Source organism: Hemitrygon akajei, chromosome 12 (genome assembly GCF_048418815.1).
Source record: "Hemitrygon akajei chromosome 12, sHemAka1.3, whole genome shotgun sequence".
NCBI classification, from domain to species: domain Eukaryota; kingdom Metazoa; phylum Chordata; class Chondrichthyes; order Myliobatiformes; family Dasyatidae; genus Hemitrygon; species Hemitrygon akajei.
The window spans coordinates 55,806,872-55,830,125 of NC_133135.1; the positions used below are offsets into that span (position 1 = coordinate 55,806,872).

Here is a 23,254-nt window from a genome sequence, read left to right on the forward strand (position 1 = left end):
GAGGTTCCCACTTGCTTCAAAAGGACGACATCATACCAGTGCCCAAGAAGAGCAGGGTGATCTGCCTTGACGAGTGTCGCTCAGTTGCTCTCACACCTACTGTGATGAAGTGCTTTCAGAGGTTGTTCATGGCCAGAATCATCTCTTGCCTCAGCAAGGGCCTGGGCCAGCTGCAATTTGCCCATCATTACAATAGGTCTACAGCAGAAGTAATTTCATTGGCTCTCCATTCGGCCTTGGATCGCCTGCACAATAGCAATACCTACATCAGGCTGGGTTTTATTGATTACAGCTCCACCATTAACTCAGTCATAGTTCTAATCAAGAAACTCCAAAACCTGTACCTCCCTCAGTAACTGGATCCCTGACTTCCTCATTGGGAGAATACAGTCAGTGTGGAGCAGAAATAACATCTCCTCACTGACAACCAACACTGTCTCACCTCAAGGATGCATGCTTAGCCCACTGCTCTACTTCCTCTACACCATGACCATGTAGGTAAGCACAGCTCAAACGCAATCCAAAAATTTGCTGATGACACAACTATTGTTGGCAGAGGTTCAGATGGTGGTGATATAGGTGTGAGATATGTAGGTCAGCTGGTTGTGTGGTGTTGCAACAACAACTTTGCACTCAACGTCAGTAAGATCAAGGAAATGATTGTGGACATCAGGAAGAAGGAACACAAACTAGTCCTCATTGCGGAATCAGCAGTGGAAAGAATAAGTAGTTTCAAGTTCCTGGGTGTCAATATATCTTTAGTTCTATCCTGGGCCCAACATATTGATGCAATCACAAAGAAGGCACAATGCTGGTTACATTTCATTAGGAGCTTGAGGAGAGTTAGTATGTCATCAAAGACTTTCGCAAATTTGTGCAGATGTACTATGGAGAGCACTCTAACTTGTTGCATCACAATCTGGTGTGGACCAGTGCACCTGATTGGAAAAAACAGCAGAAAGTTGTAAACAAAGCCAGCTCCTTCATGGGCACTAGCCTTTCTAGCATCAAGAACACCTTCAAATGGCGATGCCTCAACAAGAAGGCAACATCTATCATTAAGGGACCGCATCACCCAGGACGTGTACTTTTCACATTGTTACCATCAAGGAGGAATACAGGAGCCTGAAGATACACACTGAGTGTTTCAAAAACAGTCTCTTCCCTCTGCCATCAGATTTCTGAACAGACAATGAACCAACCCAGGAACACCACCTTACTTTATTTTTGCTCGCTTTTTTGCACAACTCACTTAATTTGTGTTTATATACATTCCTTATTGTAATTTATATTTCTTATATTTATTATGTATTGCAATGTACTGCTGCCACAAAACAACAAATGTCACAACATATGCCGGTGATATTAAACCGAATTCTGATTCTGACCTACGAGTCTGTTGGACACAGACTGCAAATCTCTTGGTTCATCCACAGCTTCTGGTTTGGGTATGGTTGGTATGTTCTTGAAGGCAAACACTAATCCACACAGGTCTTGATGAAGCCAGTGACAACTGTGGCATAGTCATTCAGATGCAAAGATAAATCCCTGAATATGGACCGTCCACTGATTCAAAACAGTGTACGTGTTCCTCCCCCTCCCTTGACCATACCTTCGCTGACCTCACTACTGGTGCCGTGGTCCTCAGCTTCTGCCTATATACCTGGTAATCGAACTTGCCAAAGTGGGGGCACTGGATAAAATGGTAAACCTTCTTGATGGTGGTGTAACAGTGGTCAAGTGTGTTGGGTCCTCTGATCCATAGTGACATGTTGGTGGTAGTTGGTCAGAGTCATCCTCATCGTGGCCTGGTTGAGGTCCTCGGCGATGACTGGGAAGGCATCAGGCTGTGCAGTCTTGTGACTGCTGATCACAGTGCTCGGCTCCTCCAACATTGCCAGCCTGATGTTGGCCAGGAATGCAACTAACACTGCAACCAGGATGTCGGTGGAAAACTCGCTCAGCAGACAAAATGGATGACACTTGACCACCAGATATTCCAAGTGCTCCCTTACTGAGGCTTTAGTCACCTCATTTCCCAATACGAGGCCCAGCATTGTCCCCTCTCTAGTAAGCCATTTACCAATTGTTTGAGGAAACTTTCCTGGACACATTTTAAAAATTGCACCTCATCTAAGCCCTTCAAATATTCCATTATTATTTATCCAAGTATTGCCACAGAATAATCAGCAAGGGGCTATATGACTCCTTTAATTCCCTTCACATATTCTGCCCCTTCTCAATATAATCCAAAAATATTGATGACACCTAGTTTAACAAGACCACGACCTTCACTATGACAAAATTGTCAAAATGTTGGCCTAATTTTCAATGTTAAATAAACTGAAATATTCTCCAAGTATGGAAAACATTGTGAGTTGTGATCACAGACTCAGTACCATAATACTGAAACTGTCCATTTTCCTAGAAAATGTTTGAAATTAAACTGGTCTGTTGCAAACTTGTTGTCATATTTAAATCCAAACTGAAAAAAATCTCTGTGAACCTAGATGGTGGGAAGGGAAAGGGCAAGAGCAATGTATCTGTTGTTTCTGGGGATGGGGTTGAGGTATTATGGAACTGAGAAGACTATAAAACATAGGAGCAGAGATAGGTGATTCAACTTCTCGAGAATGCTTTGACATTCCATCGTGATTGATTTATTATCCCTCACAACCCCATTCTCCTGCCCTCTCCTCATAAACCTTTGATCCCTTACTGATCAAGAACCTATCAACCTCCACTTTAAATATACCCAGTGATCTGCGGCAAGGAATTCCACAGATTCACTACTCTCATGCTAAAAAAATTCCTCTCCATCTCTATTCTAAAGGAACGTCCTTGTATTCTGAGGCTGTGCCTTCAGGTCCCATACTCCTCCACTTTAGGAAACATCTTCTCCATATCCACTCTATTCAAGCTGGATAAAAACAACAGAAAGAACTCATGTCTGGTCAATGTAAAGCATGCTATATAGTAGAAGAGGGACGGTTTTAGGTTTCTTAAAAGCCATAAAGAGGCAACGGATTGCTCCATTTCATCAATATCGCATTTATGAAACTGAACAAAAAAGTTCTATTGATGAACATAGAGCTTAATGGCATTGTATTAGCAAAGGAATCCCTTAAAAATCCACCCATGAGTTTGGAGTGGTTGTAGTCAGGTAGAACTTGTGGAAAACATGAAAAGACGTGCTATTTCTGTTCAAAAAACCCCAAAGCAAAGTGATGATATAAATATAATCCAGTTAACACTGTACCTAAACAAAGAAACTCTGCGGGTGCTGGAGATACAAAACACCACAAACAAAATACTGGAGGAATTCAGCAGATCAGTCAGCATCTATGGAAATGAATAAATAGTCGATGTTTCAGGCCGAGACCCTTCTTCAGGACTGGAAAGAAAGGGAGAAAATGATTGAATAAAAAGGTGGAGGAGGGGAAAGGGGATAGCTTGAAGGTGATTGGTGAAGCTGAGTGGGTAGGAAAGGCTGGAGAGGAAGGAAGAGAGTGGACCATGGGTGAAACGGAAGGAGGAGGGGACCCGGGAAGTGGGGGGGGGGTATTTGTTTTTTACTGGAAGGAGAAATTGATATTGGAGGCTACCCAGATGGAATACAAGGTGTTGCTCCTTCATCCTGAGGGTGGCCTCATCATGGTACAAGAGGAGGTCACGGACCGACATGTTGGAATGAGAATGGGAATCAAAATTAAAATGTTTGACCACCAGGAAGTTCACCTTTTGGCAAGTGAAGAGGAGGCGCTTGACAAAGTGGTCGCCCAATTTACAACAGATCTCACCAACGTAGAGGAGGCCCACATCAGGAGCACCGGACAGAATAGACCACCCCAGCAGATTTGCAGGTGAAGTGTTGCCTCACCTGGAAGGACTGTTTGGGATCCTGAATGGAGGTGAGGGAGGGGGTGAATGGGCAGGTGTAGCACCAGGAGGGAGATTAGTGGGGAGGGACAAATGGACAAGGGCATCAAGGAGGGAGTGATCTCTGCAGAAAGTAGTGAAGAGAAGGGAGGAAAGATATGTTTGGTGGTAGGATCTCTTTAGGGATCGCAGAAGTTGCAAAGAACACAGGGTGATAGGTAAGGACAAGAGGAACTCTATCACTGATAAGGTGGCGGGAAGATAGTGTGAGCACACAAATTTGGGAAATGGAGGAGATGTGGGTGAGGGCAGCATCAATGGTGGAGGAGGGGAAACCCCGTTCTTTGAAGAAGGAGGACATCTCTGTGGTACTAGAAAGGAAAGCTGCCTCCTTGGGAACAGATATGGTGGAGATGAAGGGAATAGCATTTTTACAGGAGACAGGGTGGGAAGAGATACAGCCAAAATAACCATGGGAATCGGTGGGTTTATAAAAGATGGCAGTCAATAGTTTATCTCCAGAGATGGAGACAGAGAGATTGAGAAAGGGGAAGGATCTGTCAGAAATGGACCGAGTGAATTTATGAGCACGGTGGAAGTTGGAGGCAAAGTTGATTAAACTGATGTGCTCAGCATGAGTGCATGAAGCACCAATACGGTAGTGAATCTAGCAGAGGAAGAATTGGGGAGCATTACCAGGGTAAGCTTGGAACACGGACTATTCTACATCGCCAACAAAAAGGCAGGCGTAGCTGGGGCCCATGCCTACTCCTCAAGTCTGGAGAAAGTTGGAGGAGTGGAAAAAAATTGTTGAGGAGGTAGGAGCAGCTGTGCCAGACGCAGGATGGAGTGGAAGTGGTTGGTTCATTTATTAAGAAAGAAGCAGAGAGTTTTAAGGTCTTCATGATGGGGGAGAGATGTGTACAGGGACTGGACATCCATGGTGAAAATGAGGTGGTCAGGGCGAGGGAATTGAAAGTTGGTGAGGAGATAGAGGGGATAAGAAGTGTTACAGATGTAGGTGGGAGGAGGTTGAACTGAGGGGCTGGAATGGAATCAAGTTATGAGGACTTGAGTGCAGTGGGGTAGAAGCAAGCAGACAATGGTCTGCCTCACAGTCAGGTTTACGGATCATGGGTAGGAGGTAGAAGCCAGCAATGTGGGGTAAGGGAACTGTGAGTTGGGTGGCAATGGATGGGAGTTTTCCAGAGTTGATGAGCTCAGTCTTGGTGTTGGAGACAGTTTTCTGATGGTCCTGAGTGGGGCCCTCTTCAAGGGGGAGGTATGAGGAGTCTGAGAATTGCCCTTGGTTTCAGCAAGGTAGAAGTCAGTGTGCCTCACAACAACAGCATCTCGTTTGTCTGCACGTTTGATGGTAATGTTAGGATTAGTGCAGAGAGAGTGTGTTCAGAGGGAGTAAAATTCGAGGAGTGAGGAGTACTGAAGTTGAGTGGATTGATGTCTTGTAAGCTATTCGAGATGAAAAATCCAGAGCAGACAGAGAGCCAAAGCGGCGTGTCCAGGAAGGCTTGGAACATAGACTATTCTACATAGCCAAGGAAAAGGCAGGCATTGCTGGGGGCCATGGGGTGCCCATGGTTACTCCACAAGTCTGGAGAAAGTGGGAGGAGCTAAAGGAAAAATTGTTGAGGGACACTGTTCACAGCGGAGACCAAATTCAGATGTAAACTCTGAACTCTGTAATAGTATTCCATTAAATATTACACATTAAATATTTCCACAAGGTTATCTGGTGCCACTATAACTCCTTACACTTATGTCAAATCTGCCGACTATTTCTAGCCTTTATATTTTCGACTTCCTGCACCCCTCGGTATTTCACTTCAGTAACACATTGACGGAAATTGTAAAAGAAAAGCTCTTGGACTTTTAACACGCAGAGCTACAAACGGCCACTTTCCATATTTGGTGACGTCACGTGGGGGTTTCAGCCAATGAACAGCGAGAGAGCGTTCGAGTTCGGGATTCAAACACTCGCAATGGCTGAAGCTGGCTTTCGCTGTTTGCCGTTGTGTCCGGCTTCTGTGGTTGGAAATGTCCAGCGGGTTTATCACTGATCATTGCCGGGTTTGAACGTCAGCTGGAAGGTTATGGAAAGCCGGATCATCTCGCCGGGGCCGTATAGGGCTACGAAGCTGGTAAGTTATTTCAGGGTATCTGCAAGGGGGAGAAAATGTTCTTGACTAAGTTGTCTTAGTTTTGGAGAGGAATTGGGCTCCTGAATAGGAGCAGGGTTGAGAAAGTTCTCCCCATTGGAGAGCAGCGCTTTACTGGCAATACATCGGATGGGTACACAGCACTGCATCAGGAACGGTGTGGAGAGAGGTCGCTTAAGAGAGAAGAAACTTCTTGTTTACAAAAAAAGGGTGATTGTGAGTTAACATAATTCATAGTCGTGTTATTGGTAATATCAAGATATTGGGATTTGAGAGTCGGTGTAAATTAGAAGTAGCGCAAGACAATTTCACCAATAATGCCAGTCCAAAGTGGGAGCATATTTAAAATGATTTTCGGAACAGTCAGTGGTCCTTGTAGGAGCAGAAACATCTCCAGAGTGCCGGCGAACTTAATAGAAGTGGGGAGCAGAAGAAAAACCCCAAATGATGGATTGCGGAACAACGGCACAAGTATTTTAACTGTTCTGATCGTTGTTCACGGGCGCTACCTGACGTTGAGCTTCCGACATTTCCTGTTTCTGTGCTCATGCCTGATGACATCTCGCGTTCCGGCTTGTTGAGAAAGAGTTTATCCTGGTTTAAGTTGCCTGGTTTAATATTCTGTTCTGTGTGCCCGGGTCATACCTAGAAAACGTCATTATTTCAATGGTGTGCTTTTCATTGCACTGGGAAACCAAAGAGCTAATTATCGGCTGAGAAGGAAAAAGCCGGAGATGAGTGAGCAGGTCCTCATTGGCGCATCCCAGTGGAGAGGGTCAGTAGCTTTATGTCCCTTGGTACCATCCTATCAGAGGACCTGTCCACACAAGCGTCATCACAAAGAAGGCAAGACCAGGCCTTTCCTTTCTTAGGAGTCGGTGTAGATTCAGCTTGTCACCAAAGACTGGACGTTCATAACTGGACTATGCACATCTATACTCACATCATTCTACAGATGCGCAGTAGACACCATCCTAACAAGCTGCATCATGGCGCGGTATGGAAACTGTTCTACTGCAGGCAAGAAGGTCCTACAATGGGTAGTCAACACATCACTGGCACCAGCCTACCCTACCCACCATCAAGACAGAAAGGTGCAGGAAAAGGGTTGGTAACCTCACGAAGGATTCCACCCACCCTGCTCATGGACTGAGGCTACAGAGAATCCACACCTGGATCGCCAGACTCAAAAGCAGTTACTTTCCCCAACCAGTTAGTCTGATCAACACCTCTACACCCCAACAACCACTACATTATCATTTCCTGTCAGTCACCTAACGTACAGACAATATATATGCAATCCTTTGTATTTATATTTGTTTTTTATTGTTATTGTGTTCTTTATCTTTTTTTGTGCTGCATCGAATCTAAAGTAACAATTATTTCATTCTCCTTTACACATAAGTACTGGAAATGACATTAAACAATCTTGGATGCTGTATGTATGTAAAACTTTGAAAATTTCGATAGATGCACAGCGGAGAGCATTCTAACTGGTTTCATCAAGGTAATAAACCTGGTATTGGTTGTTTGAGATATGCCTGCTACTGTGGTATCATCTGAAAACCCTCGAGGATGGAGTTGGAGCAGAGCCTGTCATGAGACGACAATGAGTAGAGAAGGTTGAGCAATCAACCTTGTGGAGCAGCATCGTTTAGAAAGATCATGGTAGAGGTGTTGGTGACTATACTTGTGGTCTATTGATCAGAAAGTCAAAGATTCAGTTGCAGAGGGAGATTTTAATTCCAGAGTTTGGTGATGGGTATGCTTGGAATGATATTACAGTGGACTCCAGTCAATCAGGGCAGCCACTTATTTGGGATAACTCTTAAAGAACAAAAACAAATCAGGAAAGTAGCTCAGATACCCTTTGTTAATTTGAGACACTATGCTGCTTAATTAGGACAAGAGACGGTAAAAAAATAATTTCTAACTCACATCGGTCATGTGCACATCGTGCGGCCGTAGACACTTCACTATGGTTAGAGCGAACAGTTTTAAGATCGTGCTTTTGCATGATTGTGGTCTAAAAGCAGTGATTTTTGTCACTGATAGTTGGTGAGCAATAAACAATAAGATAACAAGGAGCTATTTTGCTCACTGTGGTTTCATGCATTCAAGCTTGGAAATGCCAGAAATGGCTGGGAGTGAAAATGAAATGATTTCACTACTTCAAGTTAGGAACTACAAAGAATTTGAAGGTATCATCGATCATTTTGAATGTTACACATTAAGGTGAAGATTTGGAGGATGCTATTTTCAAAAGCATTGTTTGAAGGCAGTCCACTCACTGCACTAGGTGTCTGCCAATTTTGTCAATTCTTCTGTTGATAACTATTAGGAACTAATACACATTTTTAGAACTGTAGTAGTTTGGATACTGTTATAACTTATGTATTCAAATGATATACAGAATAATTTGTTTCTCAGTTTTAACAGTAGTTTTCCTTTCTTAAACCTTTTCAACTATTTCCATGAAATTTCAGCTAATTGGAGCAGTCGTTTAATGGAGCCAAAATGAACTAGTCCCCGAGGTGTCCCAATTAACCAGAATCCGCTATTGAAGACAGAACTCCAGTCAATAAACAGTTGTCTGCTATGGGTACCTTTACTGTCCAGGTGGTCTGGAGAATAGTGTAGTGCCAGGGAGAAGCCTTGGGTCCCATACCAGCAGGTTCAAGAACAGTTATTCTTGAACAGTTCAAGAAATGTTAAGGCCAGTTAGCTTAACATGTGTAGTCGGGAAAATGCTTGAAGCTGTCATTAAGTAAGAAATTGCGAAACATTTAGAAAGGAATGGTTCCATTAGACAGACGCAGCATGGATTCAGAAAGGGCAGGTCCTGCTTGACAAAATTACTAGACTGCTTTGAGGACATAATGAGTGCAGTGGATAGAGGGGAACACGTGGATGTCGTATACTTTGATTTCCAGAAGGCATTTGATAAAGTGCCGCACAAGAGACTTATAAATAAGATACGGATGCATGGAGTCAGAGGAGATGTGTTGGCATGGATAGTGGATTGGTTAACCAATAGAAGGCAGGGAATTGGTATAAATGGGTGTTTCTCCCGTTGGCACTTAGTGGTGAGTGGCGTGCCGCAGGGGTCGGTGCTGGGTTCACAGCTGTTTATCATTTACATTGATGATCTGGAAGAGGGGACTGAGTGTAGCATTGCAAAAATTGCTGATGACACTAAACTGAGTGGAAAAGCAAATTGTACAGAGGATGTGGAGAGTCTGCAAAGGGATATAGATAGGTTAAGTGAGTGGGCCAAGGTCTGGCAGATGGAATACAACATTGGTAAATGCGAGATCATCCACTTTGGAAGGAATAATAGAAGAGCAGATTATTATTTAAATAGTAAAATATTGCAGCATGTTGTTGTGCAGAGGCACTTGGGAGTGCTTGTTCATGAATTGCAAAAAGTTAGCTTGCAGGTACAACAGGTTATCAAGAATGCAAACGGAATGTTGGTCTTCATTGCTAGAGGGTTTGAATTCAAGAGCAGGGAGGTCATGCTGCAACTATTCAGGGTACTGGTGAGGCCGCACCTGGAGTACTGTGTGCAGTCCTGGTCTCCATACTTGAGGAAGGATATACTGGCTTTGGAGGCAGTGCAGAGGAGGTTCACCAGGTTGATTCCAGGGATGAAGGGGTTAACCTATGAGGAGAGATTGAGTCGCCTGGGACTATACTCTCTGGAGTTCAGAAGAATGAGAGGGGATCTTATAGAAACATACAAAATTTTGAAAGGGATAAATAAGATAGAAGTAGGAAAGTTGTTTCCATTAGTAGGTGAGACTAGAACTAGGGGACATTGCTTCAAGATTCAGGGGAGAAGATTTAGGATGGAGATGAGGAGAATCTGTTTTTTGCAGAGAGTGGTGAACCTGTGGAATTCTCTGCCCAGGGAAGCAGTTGAGGCTTTCTCACTAAATATATTTAAGATACAGTTAGATAGGTTTTTATATAGTAAGGGAATGAAGGGTTATTGGGAAAAGGCAGGTAGATGGAACTGAGTTTTAAGGTCAGATCAGCCATGATCTTATTGAATGGTGGGGCTCGATGGGCTGGATGGCCTACTCCTGCTCCTATTTCTTATATTCTTATTACCTTAAAACCATCAGGCTCCTGAACCAGTGTGGATCACTTTATTCACCACTACTCTGAACTGATTCTATGATCTACAGACTCACTTTCAAAGAGTCTTTACAATTCATGTTCTTGGTACTATTTTTGTTTCCATCTTTTTGTCGTCTTCTGTACATTGCTGTTTCTCATTGCTGTTTCTCAGTCCTTGTCTGTTTATGTAGTCTTGCGTAAAATTCTATTTTTTTTTCCCTGTAAATGCCTGCGAAATGAATCTCAAGGTAGTATTTGGTAACTTATGCATACTTTGATTATACATTTACTTTGACAGCATTCCCTATTTTCACATATCCACAGGTACTAATGCAAAGGACTTCATATAGGTACAGCTCAAATGTCATCTATAAATTTGCAGACGACATCTATTTTTAGCAGACTATCACCATAAGAAGAATGAGAGGGGATCTTATAGAAACATACAAAATTTTGAAAGGGATAAATAAGATAGAAGTAGGAAAGTTGTTTTCATTAGTAGGTAAAACTAGAACTAGGGGACATTGCCTCAAGATTCAGGGGAGAAGATTTAGGACGGAGATGAAGAAAATCTGTTTTTCCCAGAGAGTGGTGAATCTGTGGAATTCTCTGCCCAGGGAAGCAGTTGAGGCTTTCTCAGTGTGGTAGAGTGGTGTCGCATAAACAACCTTACACTCAACCTGAGTAAGACCAAGAAATTGATTGTGGACTTCAGGAAGGGGAAATCGAGCATATAAACACCAATCCTCATCTAGGGATCAGCAGTGGAAAGGGTGGGAAATATCAAGTTTCTGGGTGTCAATATCTCTGAAGATTTATCCTGGGCGAAATATTGATACAATTACAAAGAAGGCACAACAGTGGCTACATTTCATTAGGAGTTTGAGGAGACATGGTATGTCACCAAAAACACTTTCAGATTTTTATAGCCGTACCATGGAGAACATTCCAATTAGTTGCAATACCGTCTGGTATGGAGGAGCCACTGCAAAGGATTGGAAAGAGTTGCAGAAAGTTGCAAACTCAGCCATCTCCGTTATAGGCACACCTCCCCAGCATTGAGGACATCTTGAAAAGGATGAAGTTCATCATTAAGGACCCCCATCACCTCGGATGTGCCCTCTTCTTATTGCTACCTTCAAGAGGGAAATACTGAAGACAAATACTCGAGTTTAGACAATGAGACCATGTACACCAGCTTACTTATTTAATTAAATTTTGTATGTATATGTTTCTTATTATAATTTACAGCTTTTTATTGTGTACTGCTGCAGAACAAAAAAATTCAGGACATATCTCATGATATTAAATATGATTCTGATTCTGAGCTGGCTTGATTTTTCTCCATTAAATCAAGTGTCTAGTTTGATACCAGCATTTTTTGTTTTGTAAGGCTTTGATATAACCAGGTAACTTAATACTGTAGATCTTTTCTGTTGTAATGTGAGTATTATTAAAAGTAAGTTAATACTAATTGGGGAGCTGTTGGTAGCAAGAGGCGGGATCCGGGGTTGGCGGGGTCTTTACTTCCGCTCTTTTTACTCCCAGTATGCATTGTATATAGTTCCATCACCCAAGCCGCACGAGGTACCAGGAAGCCTCTGTATTGTAAATATCGTTTGCCGTCCCCGATGAAGATGTTCTTTTGGCCATCAAATTGTCGAGTGGTCTTTTTGTAAAGTAGAAGTTACCACATTTTCAAAGATAATTTACAATTTAACCAAATTGTTGTGAGTCTGTCATATGGTTTGTTCATAGCTGCGGTCTGGTGGAATAAATAGGTTTTGTTATGTTAGCCGTAACTTCCATTAAATTTTGGGCATTCAGAAAACTACCTCAGCTCAACATTGTTCATCAGCTCTGAGGACTTGGTTAGTTCCAGTGCTAAGACTTTGAACTCGTACAGCACTGGCTGACTGGTGTTTTTTGTGTGCTGTTCCCGCTCTGCTTTGGCTGGAAGTTTGTGGACAGAAGGCAATCACAGAGGGCATAAGAGGAGACGTGTAAAAAAAAAAAGAATTAAAAAGGTGCTGTTTCAACATTAGGTGACAGATTTTTAAAATTGGCTTATCAGTGAAATGTTTTGTAGTTTGATTTATTTATTTATTTATTTAAATGGTTCTATGTAATTTCTATGTTTCCTCGGTGCTGACATGAGAAATAAGAGCAAAAGCGGTCAATAGGGTTTTCATGACAAGATACGGAAGTAGATTGCCAAACCTTTCTTCCACACAGATACTGCTGCTGCCCAGGTTGGGACCCAGCTGGGTTTGAACTCAGAACCATCTGCCTTGAAGTCCAGTGCTGATGCCACTACACCACCAGCTGGCTCTTGATAATACCACTTTTGAAATTAATAATAAATTTAATTTGAGCTTTGAACTTTTCCTTAAATTAAGATTTGCTATGTGCTGAGATTCGGCAATGATGCTTAATTGAGTTCTAGACATGAAAATATGCCGTATAAGTCCATCCACTGAGCTCAAGAGTTGATCAACATACACCTCTGCTCCATCTTCCTTTCTTGTCTTTAAATTGAATTGGCATCTTTCTTATCGAATTGCTTAACTTAAATTGAACTTATGTAGCAAACACACCAAAATTTCTTTAGAGGAATGTTATCTGACAAAGTTTGAGTTAAGGATTCAGAGACACAGACCAAAGTCTTAGTCAGAAGCAGGCTTCACCTCATGTTTCAAAGATTTTTGGGGACTAGGTATTTGGCAGCTGAATGTTTGTCTACTCATTATGTACTATTCAAAACAAGATATCTACAGGAGCAAAGGTGCAATAGTTGTAGGGTTAAAGGAGATTGGATTGGAGCTATGGAAGGATTTGGGAATGGCAGTGTTATAATATGATGACTTCCTAGATCAGGAGTCAGTATAGTTTATTCTGAGAATACAAGGGTGATCATTGAAAGGAGTTTTCATAAATTAGGATAATGACATTCTTGTATGAGATTACATTAAAAGATGGTAGAAGATATGAGGTCACAATGTACAAATCCTGAGAATCCAAAACATCAGCTCATGAGCATTTTCTGTAGAAGTGGAGGTGCAGTATAAAGTAACCATCAGTTAGAAGGGGAGTGCAATGAGAAAACTTCTTTATTCACTGATAATGATAGGAAGGATTGTTTCTCAGAAAATGTATCAATGCAAAGTGGGAGACACCAGAAAAGTTATGGAATCTGTATCTGCTGAAAAATAATGCATTGGGAACTGTATGTTGGTCTGAAGTTGTGACTATTATTACTCTCAAAGAAATCACTAATAACATCTATGATGATGCAGTAAGTGAAGTGACTGATCTGTGTTGCTCTTGTTCAGGATAAATTTAATTAATAGATTTCATTATTGAAATTCATACTTGAAAACTGGAAGTATTTTCTTCTGCCTTGTTTTATGTTGTGCTTCAGATTTAATTTTACATGTGTATTGCAATTGAAATGTCACAGAACCATAATATTTATGTATTTTCTTTATTTTTTTTCTCTCCAGTGGAATGAATTAATCAAGCTGTTTAGGGCAGGAATGCCTTTGAAGAAACATAGTGTGCGCTTGAAAAAGTACAATAATTGTTTTACTGCTTCAGAGGCAGTTGATTGGCTACATGAGCTACTGAGAAATAACAGTAACTTTGGGCCAGATGTGACTAGACAGCAAACTCTGCAACTGTTAAGAAAGTTTTTGAAGAATCGTGTGATTGAGGATATAAAAGGAAGATGGGGAGCAGAGAATGTGGATGATAACAGTCAGTTATATAGGTAAGAAAAGGGGGTGAATCCTGCACTTGAATATTTTTAGTGAATTTCTTGGAATATCTGAGAGTGCTTTACAATGAGTTATTTTAGAATCACGTTTGAACTGTAGGCTAATGCGTACAGTGAAATCCCATGATGTTAGGTGGAGAATCTCATTAATCTAGTGATATAAGGTGCATGTCAAAGCTTTATTTTTTTATTTTGGGTAAAGGGATACATTTTTTTGACCCTGAAATAAATTTAATCACCCCCAACCCCACCACTTACTCCATTACTTTCCCTACCCACTCTGAGGCCAAACTAGATAGTTTGCAATCTTTAGAAACATTTGCCCTGAAAGTAGACTTCATACTGCATCTGTAAGACTCTCCATTTGTCACTTCATGCTGTCACTCAATCCTATCAATTCCTTAGTTGATATGCGGACTGTCCTTATTCTCTCTCCGCTATCTTTTGGAGGTGTAATTATTTGGCAATACAGTGTGGAGTAGGCCCTTCCGATCCTTCAAACCTCTCTGCCCAGCAATCCCCAACATTCCGGATTTAGCCGTAACCTAATCACAGGACAATTTACAATAGCCAATTAACCTTCCGAGTACATCTTCGGACTGTAGGAGGAAACCGGCTCATCCGGGAAAAGCCCACACATTTCACAGAGAGGATGTACAGAGACTCCTTACCGATGGCACCAGAACTGAACTCTGCCCTGAGCTGTAATAGCATTGCACCAACCGCTACACTACTATGGTGCTCCATGGTAGTCTTCATAAACCTGATGTCATCCTGTATCTTACTATACATCCATTAAATCTTCTTGTTAAATTTCACTGGCTTCCATTGCAAATGCCTTGATTTCAGGTGCCTTCAAATCTCTTCATTGTCTCAGCTGTTCCAATATTTGTAACCTCCAATCTTGCAGTCTTCCAGGAGATGTGCATTCCTCTTATTTTGGCCTTCTCTCCTTTATTTTAAGCTCTCAACTGGTGTCATGCCTCCAGCTATTAAGCCAAAGATTTGTAATTCACTCTATAAATCTCCACACCATCTTCTCTTCTCAGATATTTAAAATCAACTGTGATCAAGATTTTAAGTAATGTGACTAATATTTCTTGCTACTCAGTCAGATTTTCTATGAAATGGCTTGTCATATTAAAGTTGTTACATGAAAGTCATTTACTATCTTCTTCAATAATATCCTTTGATGAAAATAATGTGCTAATGTTGTGTTAAACAGATTTCCTGCTACATCTCCATTGAAAGTTGTTCCTAGCCAGCCTCCATTTTACCAAAAAATTACAACTGGAATGAGCAACGCGAAGAAAAGTGAATTTTGTCCATTGCATAAGGAGGCTAAAGTTCCTCAGGTATTATTGGATTAACATTTTTTGATCTAGAAATTATTGAATGGGATTACACTAGTAGCTTATTTTCAAAACTACAATTTTTTTTTCCAGAAAAAAAGTTCAATTGTTTTATTACAGCAATGTCAATTTAAGCTAGGTAATTTTACCTTTGCAAATCCTATTATGTGATATTATTTTCTTTGTTTCCATTATAAATTGAAATTATGGGTAGTTGTCTCTGTTTGATTTGCGTTCCACCCTGAACTTTCAATAGATTTTATGCCTCTATCATATTGCACTGTTAGTCAAGGAATTTATTACTCATATTAAAATAATAAGGATATCCTAGATGACTCCCCAAAGGCCTTAAGTTAGGGATTACAAACAAAAGGGTGTATTACATAATACATAAAAATCAACAGGTAATAGAAGAGAAGAACAGATATGTAGGCAAATAGCAAAGAAATGTGATTTTTAGTAAGAGTTATAGACAAGATGATTTCAATTTCTCAGATGTTAACTGGGATTGCCTTAGCATAAAAGGTTCGGTGTAGAGGTGTGCACAAATAGTTTTCATCACAATATAGAAACGAACCAATGAAGGAAGGAGCGTTAATGGACGTTGCCTTGGGGAATGTGGCCCCAAGTGTTAGCCTGGGAGCATTTTGGAAACAGTGGTCATAAATTCATATATTTCAATGTGAATATGAAAAAAGATGCGGATAGATCAGGGATAAAGAATAAGGGTCTTGTCGGGCAAAGCCAAATTCATAGAAGTAAGACATGACTTGGCAAAGGTAGAGTAAGAGCATCTGCTTGCAGGTTAGTCTGGGAAATTTTTAAAAGAAAAATAGCAGGATTTGAGGACTGTAAGGCTTATATAAGGACGAAAGCCAAGGGAGACAAGTTCAGATAAAGAAGCAGCATATGGCAGGTAGAATGATATAGCACAGAAATAGGCCCTTTGGCTGAACTGGTCCACGACATCCAAGCTAGTCCTGTTTGGCGATGTTTGAACCATAAACTTCTTGAATCCATGTACCTATCCAACTGTATTTTAAAAGATGTTATTATGCCTGCCTCAACCACTTCCTCTGGTAGATGATTCCACATAAATACCACCCTTTATGTTTTTATAATACGAGGGGTGATTGATATGTTTATGGCCTAAGGTAGAAGAAGTCAATTTTAGAAAACCTAGCACATTTATTTTTTGACTTTTTTTTTGTGGAGCGTATGGATCTTGGACCTCCAGAAGAGTCCACAGCAGGGGTGATTGGTAAGTTCATGGCCTAAGGTAGAAGGAGATGAGTTATACAGCTCTTGTTACATACACATGCAGTTCAACTCTGAGTGATTATGCAGAAAGTTTGAAGTTAATAACTCATCTCCTTCTACCTTAAGCCACAAACTTATCAATCACCCCAATGAGTTATTAACTGCAGTGGCCCACTAGGACAAACCAATACTGTCACTGGCAAACCCACAGGTAATTATCCTTGTACGACATGCCCCTCCGTTTAATCCAATAACAATGTTCCACAGAGTTAAAGAAGAGGATTTAATTTGGCTTTTTTTCTTGACACTGATCAACAGAAAAAGACTTTTGTGTCAAAGTGAAAACTGATCTCTACAAAGTGATTTAAATTGATAACAAATATAAAATAAAATAATTGATTGCATAAGTATTCACCCCCTTTAACATGGCACACCAAATTGTCACTGGTGTAGGGAATTGGTTTTAGAAGTCACATAACTAGTTAAATGGAGATCACCCTGTATGCAGTGAAGGTGTTTCAATTGATTGTAGTAAAAATACACCTGTATCTGGAAGTTCCAACTACTGGTGAGTCAGTATCCTGGCAAAAACTACACCAATAAAGACAAAAGAACACTCCAAGCAACTCTGCAAAAAGGTCATTGAAAAGCACAAGTCAGGAGATAGATAGAAGAAAATTTCCAAGTCACTGAATATCCCTTGGAGTACAGTTAAGTCAGTCATCAAAAAATGGAAACAATATGGCACAGCTGTAAATCTGTCTAGAGCAGAACTGTCCTCAAAAACTGAGTGACTATGGAAGAGGGGTAACACCAATGGACCTATGACCACTCTGGAGGAGTTACAAGCTTCAGTGACTGAGATGGGAGAGACTGCGCATACAACAACTGTTGCCCGGGTGCTTCACCAGTCGCAGCTTTATGGGAGAGTGGCAAAGAGAAAGCCGCTGTTGAAAAAACTCACATGAAATCTCGGCTAGAATTTGCCAGATGGCATGTGGGAGACTATGAAGTCAGCTGGAAGAAGGTTTTATGGTCTGATGAAACCAAAATTGAGCTTTTTGACCATCAGACTAAACGCAATGTTTGGCACGACATCAAAAACACATCATCCTTACATGGTGGTGGCTGCATCATGCTGTGGGGATGCTTCACTGCAGCAGGCCCTGGAAGGCTTGTGAAGATAGAGGGTAAAATGGGTGCAGCAAAATACGGGGAAATCTGTTGCAGTCTGCAAGAGAACTGCAACTTGGAAGATCATCTGTTTTCCAGCAAGACAATGACCCCAAGCATAATGCCAAAGCCTCACAGGAATGGCTTAAAAACAATGAAGTTAATGTCCTGTTAGTGGCCAAGTCAGAGTCCAGACCTCAATCCAATTGAGAATTTGTGGCTGGACTTGAAAAGGGCTGTTCACTCACAATCCCCATGCAAACTGACAGAGCTTGAGCAGTTTTGTAAAGAAGAATGGTGAAAAATTGCAGTGTACAGATGTGCAAAGCTGATAGGGACCTATCCACACAGACTCGAGGCTGTAATTGCTGCCAAATGTGCACCTGCTAAATAGCACCAAAGGGTCTCAGCCCATAACGTCAACTTTTCCATAAATGCGGCCTGGTCTGCTGGGTTCCTCCAGCATTTTGTGTTTTGTGTGTGTTTCTACTAAGTACTGACTTGAAGGATGTGCAATCAATTATTTTGTGTTTAGTAATTAATTTAGAACACTTTGTAAAGATATGTTTTCACTTTGACACCAAAAAGTCTTTTTCTGTTGATCAGCGTCAAAAAAAGCCAAATGAAATCCACCATGATTCAATGTTGTAAAACAATAAAACATGAAAACTTCCAATGGGTTTGAATACTTTTTGTAAGCACTGTAATTAAGCAAAATTAAGTGGTCAGAAAAAGATATGACATCTGTCGGTCCCCAACTCTAAACTGCCTAGAATAAAGCATGAATATATGAATTCTCTTTGTTTTACTATGCCCCCTTACACGTGACTAACTACCATAATAAGCATGCGCCACAGAGTATGCTGATAGAAAATAGATGAATGGCTCCTACAGTGTGGTTTCTTGATTAATGCAAATAGTTCAATTTGTTCTGTCTTTTCATGCTTTGAGGTACCAATCCATTTTGCCACCATGCAGGCAAGGTTTCGGCCCGAAACGTCAAAAGCGCTTCTCACTATAGATGCTGCCTGGCCTGCTGTGTTCCACCAGCATTTTGTGTGTGTTGCTGCATGCATTTTAAAAGTTCATTTTGTAACTCCAAGAAATTAGAAGGTTTTTGGAAGTTGTCCCGAAACACAATTGTGTGTACGTTTTGGTACCAATTAGAAGTACAGGTATCCCCTGCTATTCGAAGGTAGAGCATTCCTATGAAATGGTTTGTAAGCCGGAATGTCGTAAAGTGAAGAAGCAATTACCATTTATTTATATGGGAAAAATTTTTGAGCGTTCGCGGACACAAAAAATAACCTACCAAATCATGCCAAATAACACATAAAACCCAAAGCAAAAGTAACATAAAGTAAAAGCAGGAATGATCTGATAAATACACAGCCTAAATAATGTAGGAATACTGTTCTGCAATTATTGCAGCACTGTCCACCGCAGCGAAAATCTCACACAAGCGCTCTAGGCAGTGCTCCCGGCAGAAACACACGGCGTGAGTGCTCCTGGCAGAAACACACAGCGCGAGTGCTCCCGGCAGAAACACACAGCGCGAGTGCTCCCAGCAGAAACACTCTTTCCCGTAACCTTTAAGCTATGAGGCTATCAAGTAACACATAAAAATACACAGTCTATATAAAGTAGAAATAATGTATGTACAGTGTAGTTTCTTTTACCGGAATCGGGAAGACAGTCAGTACAACTGATGGTGTATTAGGCTGAGTCATCGGGGGTTGGATTGGTGGGAGGTAGAGGAGACTGGGGTGTCATCTCATTGTCGCCTATTTCCATCAGGGCAGGCAGAACACCTTCTTCTATGTCTGCCTGCCTCAATGTCAAAGGTCGAGTTTCATCGTCTGCTGTGGCTGATGTGGAAGGCTTGAAAAACAACAGTATGCTTGACTGCTTAGCCTCGTGCATTTTTCTATCATACAATTCTTTGTAAGCACTCAAACCATCCTGCAAATATGCCCTAAACCTACGTACCCTTTCAAAATTAAAGTCATACTTTTCTGCAATCATTGCAGCGTTGTCAATCGCAGCGAAAATCTCACGCAATTGCTTCATGTTCAGTTCCTGGACGTCTTCACTTTCGGGCCGTTCGCTACTGCGTTCGGCTTCAATTGTTATCCTTTCCTCTTCATCAGCTCTTCATCTGTCAGTTCTTGGTCATGGGATGGCAAAACCTCTTCAACGTCATCTTCGTCAACTTCCACAAACCCTTAGCCAAACTCACTACAGTATATCCTTACTTTGTTCACCACAATCAAAAGGCTTAATTATGTCCAGCTTTACGCTAAGTGAAACACCCTTACGCGCTCTTTTAGGCTTTTCTGATACCTTGGAACTCATCTTGCTAACAGATGCACAAAATAAATCAACGTAAAGCACAGATGCTCACAGGCACGTGTTTAAGCAATGCCGGCTAGAATGCAGTTCCGGGGGAGGAGCTTGGCTGCTCGGGGTACGCGCTGCCTTTTTTCGTAACAGTGAGAACACCTTCTGTTAGCAAAAACAGGTAACTAATGTAGGTCTTTCATAACAGCAAGGTGTCATAGAGCGAACATTCGAAAAACGGGGGACACCTGTACTAGCATTGTCTAGTCAATTATCCAACATCCCTATGCTACTTAAGGTGCTGCTCCATGAACGTAATGAATCATTTCTTGCTGCTGTAGTTTGGGTTTCCTTCTATCTGGTATGGATAAGTAATCAGGCTGCATTTACCATATTTTAATATTTTAATTTAGAAAAGAGGTAGTTCTTAAACTAATTATTGTTGGTCGTGTGAAATTTGTCTATTTATCACAAGGTGAATACTGAAGAATTGGATAAGGAAGTTCCAGTGGTCTCTTCTGACGAAGAGTGGACACACGCCAGGCCAGTTACTCAGAGTGACATTGAAGAAGCTTGGAGAGAAGTTGTACTTAATCAGTAAGTCATGATGTAAAAAATAGACAAAATATAGAATGATAGACCATTATGAAACTTCTGAAATGGAATTGTTCATGGTTAATATTAGTCAAGATTGTATCAAGACTTTTATTTTGTAATTTATTTAATTCAATTTATTTTAAATAAAATTTTCTGCATTCTGTTTTAGTTCTTTAGTTTCTCTCCATCTAATTTTACAGCTATTCTGTGCTTTAAAATGTGTATAATAGTGAAAGCTCTATGTAAGCAACTTTTTCTCCACATAGCCCTTGCTTTTTTTAAAAAAAACTGCTCTACAGAAAAGTCCTAGCCAATTTTATATGACCATCCCTAAAACTACAAATGAGCTCTCCAATTAGAAAGTGACTTAAGTGTCTAGAATCAACCTAGCTTTCTGCATTTTACCCCTCTTTTGAGTGAAACTAATGCAGTCCATTTTTACTGTAAACATTTAATCTTGAGGTAATATTTTTACGCTTCCAGTCAATTCTTTAAAGTTTCCAGCTGGAGTTGGCTATAGTAGATTACAAAACTGCATTCACAGTTATGACAATAGACTTTTCATGGTTAAATATTTAAGGTATTAATGCACATTTTACTACAAAAACGGAAGAAAACTGATCCAATAGGGGCTAATGAGCAACGTTAAAAGTACTAACAGATCAAAGGAAAAGACTTTGGCCACGTTGTATGAAAAGAGCAATGAGTCTGATTGGGAGATATTCAAAATTTGAGAAAGAAAGACTAATACACAAGGAAAGAAAGTATATTGAGTTTTTCTGGTCGGCTTCTATTGGTATGTTAAAAAGAATAGACGTTAATATGGAATTCCTACAGACAAATTGGAAGAATGAAATTAGTGAACATTGAAATGGTAGAAGTTAAAATATGTTATGTTTATCCCCACAGAAATCTCATGGAAATAATGGAGAATAATACGTCTAGAGTGAAAGAGGATTTGAAGGAATTTAGAAAGATGTTCTCTTTTAAAATAAAAAGATATGAAGAATTATTCAGATTTGAAGCCATTAAACCCCCCAGAAATTGACTGTCATTCCAACATTTTGAAAGTAGAGGCCAATAAAAAATGAAGTCTTTACCATCATCTTCCAAAATTCCATGCATCTTAAACACTTTCCAGAGACTGGAAGATAGCAAATCTAATCCCACTGTTTATGCAAAAAGGAGATCAGAGAACCAGAAATTAGTAATCCTGATATTTTAATAAGGAAAATGCTAGAATGTTATTAAGGAAATGATAGCAGAACATTGGCAAGTCAGAGTAGCATGAGAGGACCTTTTTAGGGTGAGAAATAATAGCTGTTTTGAACATAATGAGCAATACAAAATTTGAGATTTTGCTGGTTTGGGCCCTGTCTGAAATTATTAGTCTCATACTAATGACAAGCATCAGATGGATTTTAAATACCCTATTTAGTTTCATTCAGCTATGTTTATTTTATCAATGTGCACGGAGCTTGGTATTTTTAAAAAAGGTTACAATGATGGATTGCATTCTTAAAGTTCCAAAACTGTCATGTATGTGGAAACTTCATTTTTCATTTCTCATCATTACAACAGGTACAATAAAATTGAGAAAATAATTATTTAATTTTAATAAACTGTTCTTATCACATGAAACCCTGGCTAGTTAGGATATAGCTACGATGTTGAAGATAATAGATTATTTGAAAACAAATAAGCTTTTTTGCATCAATGCTCTCCCCACCAAAAAATGTAGTTGTCTTACTCTTGTCTTACAAGGCCAAACATATGAATCCCTACTATATAGTCATATTTGCATTATATTCAAGCATGTGTCTAGTGTACATTTCTGTTTTTATTATCTTTAAGTTTCAGTAAGATTAGTGTATTAAAAGATATTGTAAATACAGAAATTTCAAATAACTAGAGGTAATTACTTGCAATAATCTGACTGATAAAATGTAATTGAAATTATAGTTATCTCACTATTGATAAATTTTATAAACTTGTAGCTTGTACTTGTGATAGTGAAATAATTGCTATAAATCTTGACATTCCAAGTTTCTGTACCATAATCTGTTTTGTTCCAGCCTGCAGAAACTCTTAGGCTTAGCTTCACTGGATGAAGTGCTGGATCTCTCACAAGTTATTTCTCAGAATATTGTATACAATGTATGTAACATCAGTAAACATGGCGTTGTTGTATTACAAGACAAATCAGGTGAGACTACCTTTTTTTGGGTCTCTAATCCCTTGCATTACATTCTGAGGATGGCAAAGACTACTCATAGTGGTGGCAAATTGCTTGGTATCTATATGGGAAATACTAGTCTCCATTGACGTTATTAGTTATGGTATCACAGAGTAATACCGCATTGAAAACAGACCATGTCCAGCATACGCTGACTATCTCTATTGTTCCCATGTATCAGCACTCGGTTCATTGCCTTCATTACTTCAGCAGTTCTTGTTATCGTCAATATTGCGAGAGTACCTGTCACAGTCATCCAGCAGGCAATGCATTCCTGATTTCATTCACCCTCTGGATGAAAAAAATCTTCATCTAACCTACCCTAAGCCACTTATCAATT

At 40.3% G+C, this 23,254-nt stretch overlaps 1 protein-coding gene across 2 annotated transcripts in view; it reads left to right on the forward strand.

Moving 5' to 3' along the window:
• The first annotated feature begins 5,860 nt into the window (after positions 1–5,860).
• LOC140737033 (DEP domain-containing protein 1B-like) overlaps positions 5,861–23,254 on the forward strand; it is a 41,998-nt gene continuing 24,604 nt past the window's right edge. For both annotated transcript variants that reach the window (XM_073063139.1, XM_073063140.1), the window contains exons 1-5: positions 5,861–6,038; positions 13,685–13,950; positions 15,182–15,311; positions 20,557–20,678; positions 22,754–22,884. In XM_073063139.1, coding sequence (XP_072919240.1) covers positions 5,991–6,038; positions 13,685–13,950; positions 15,182–15,311; positions 20,557–20,678; positions 22,754–22,884 — 697 coding nt within the window. In that variant the 5' untranslated portion in view covers positions 5,861–5,990. The remainder of the gene's footprint in view (positions 6,039–13,684; positions 13,951–15,181; positions 15,312–20,556; positions 20,679–22,753; positions 22,885–23,254) is intronic.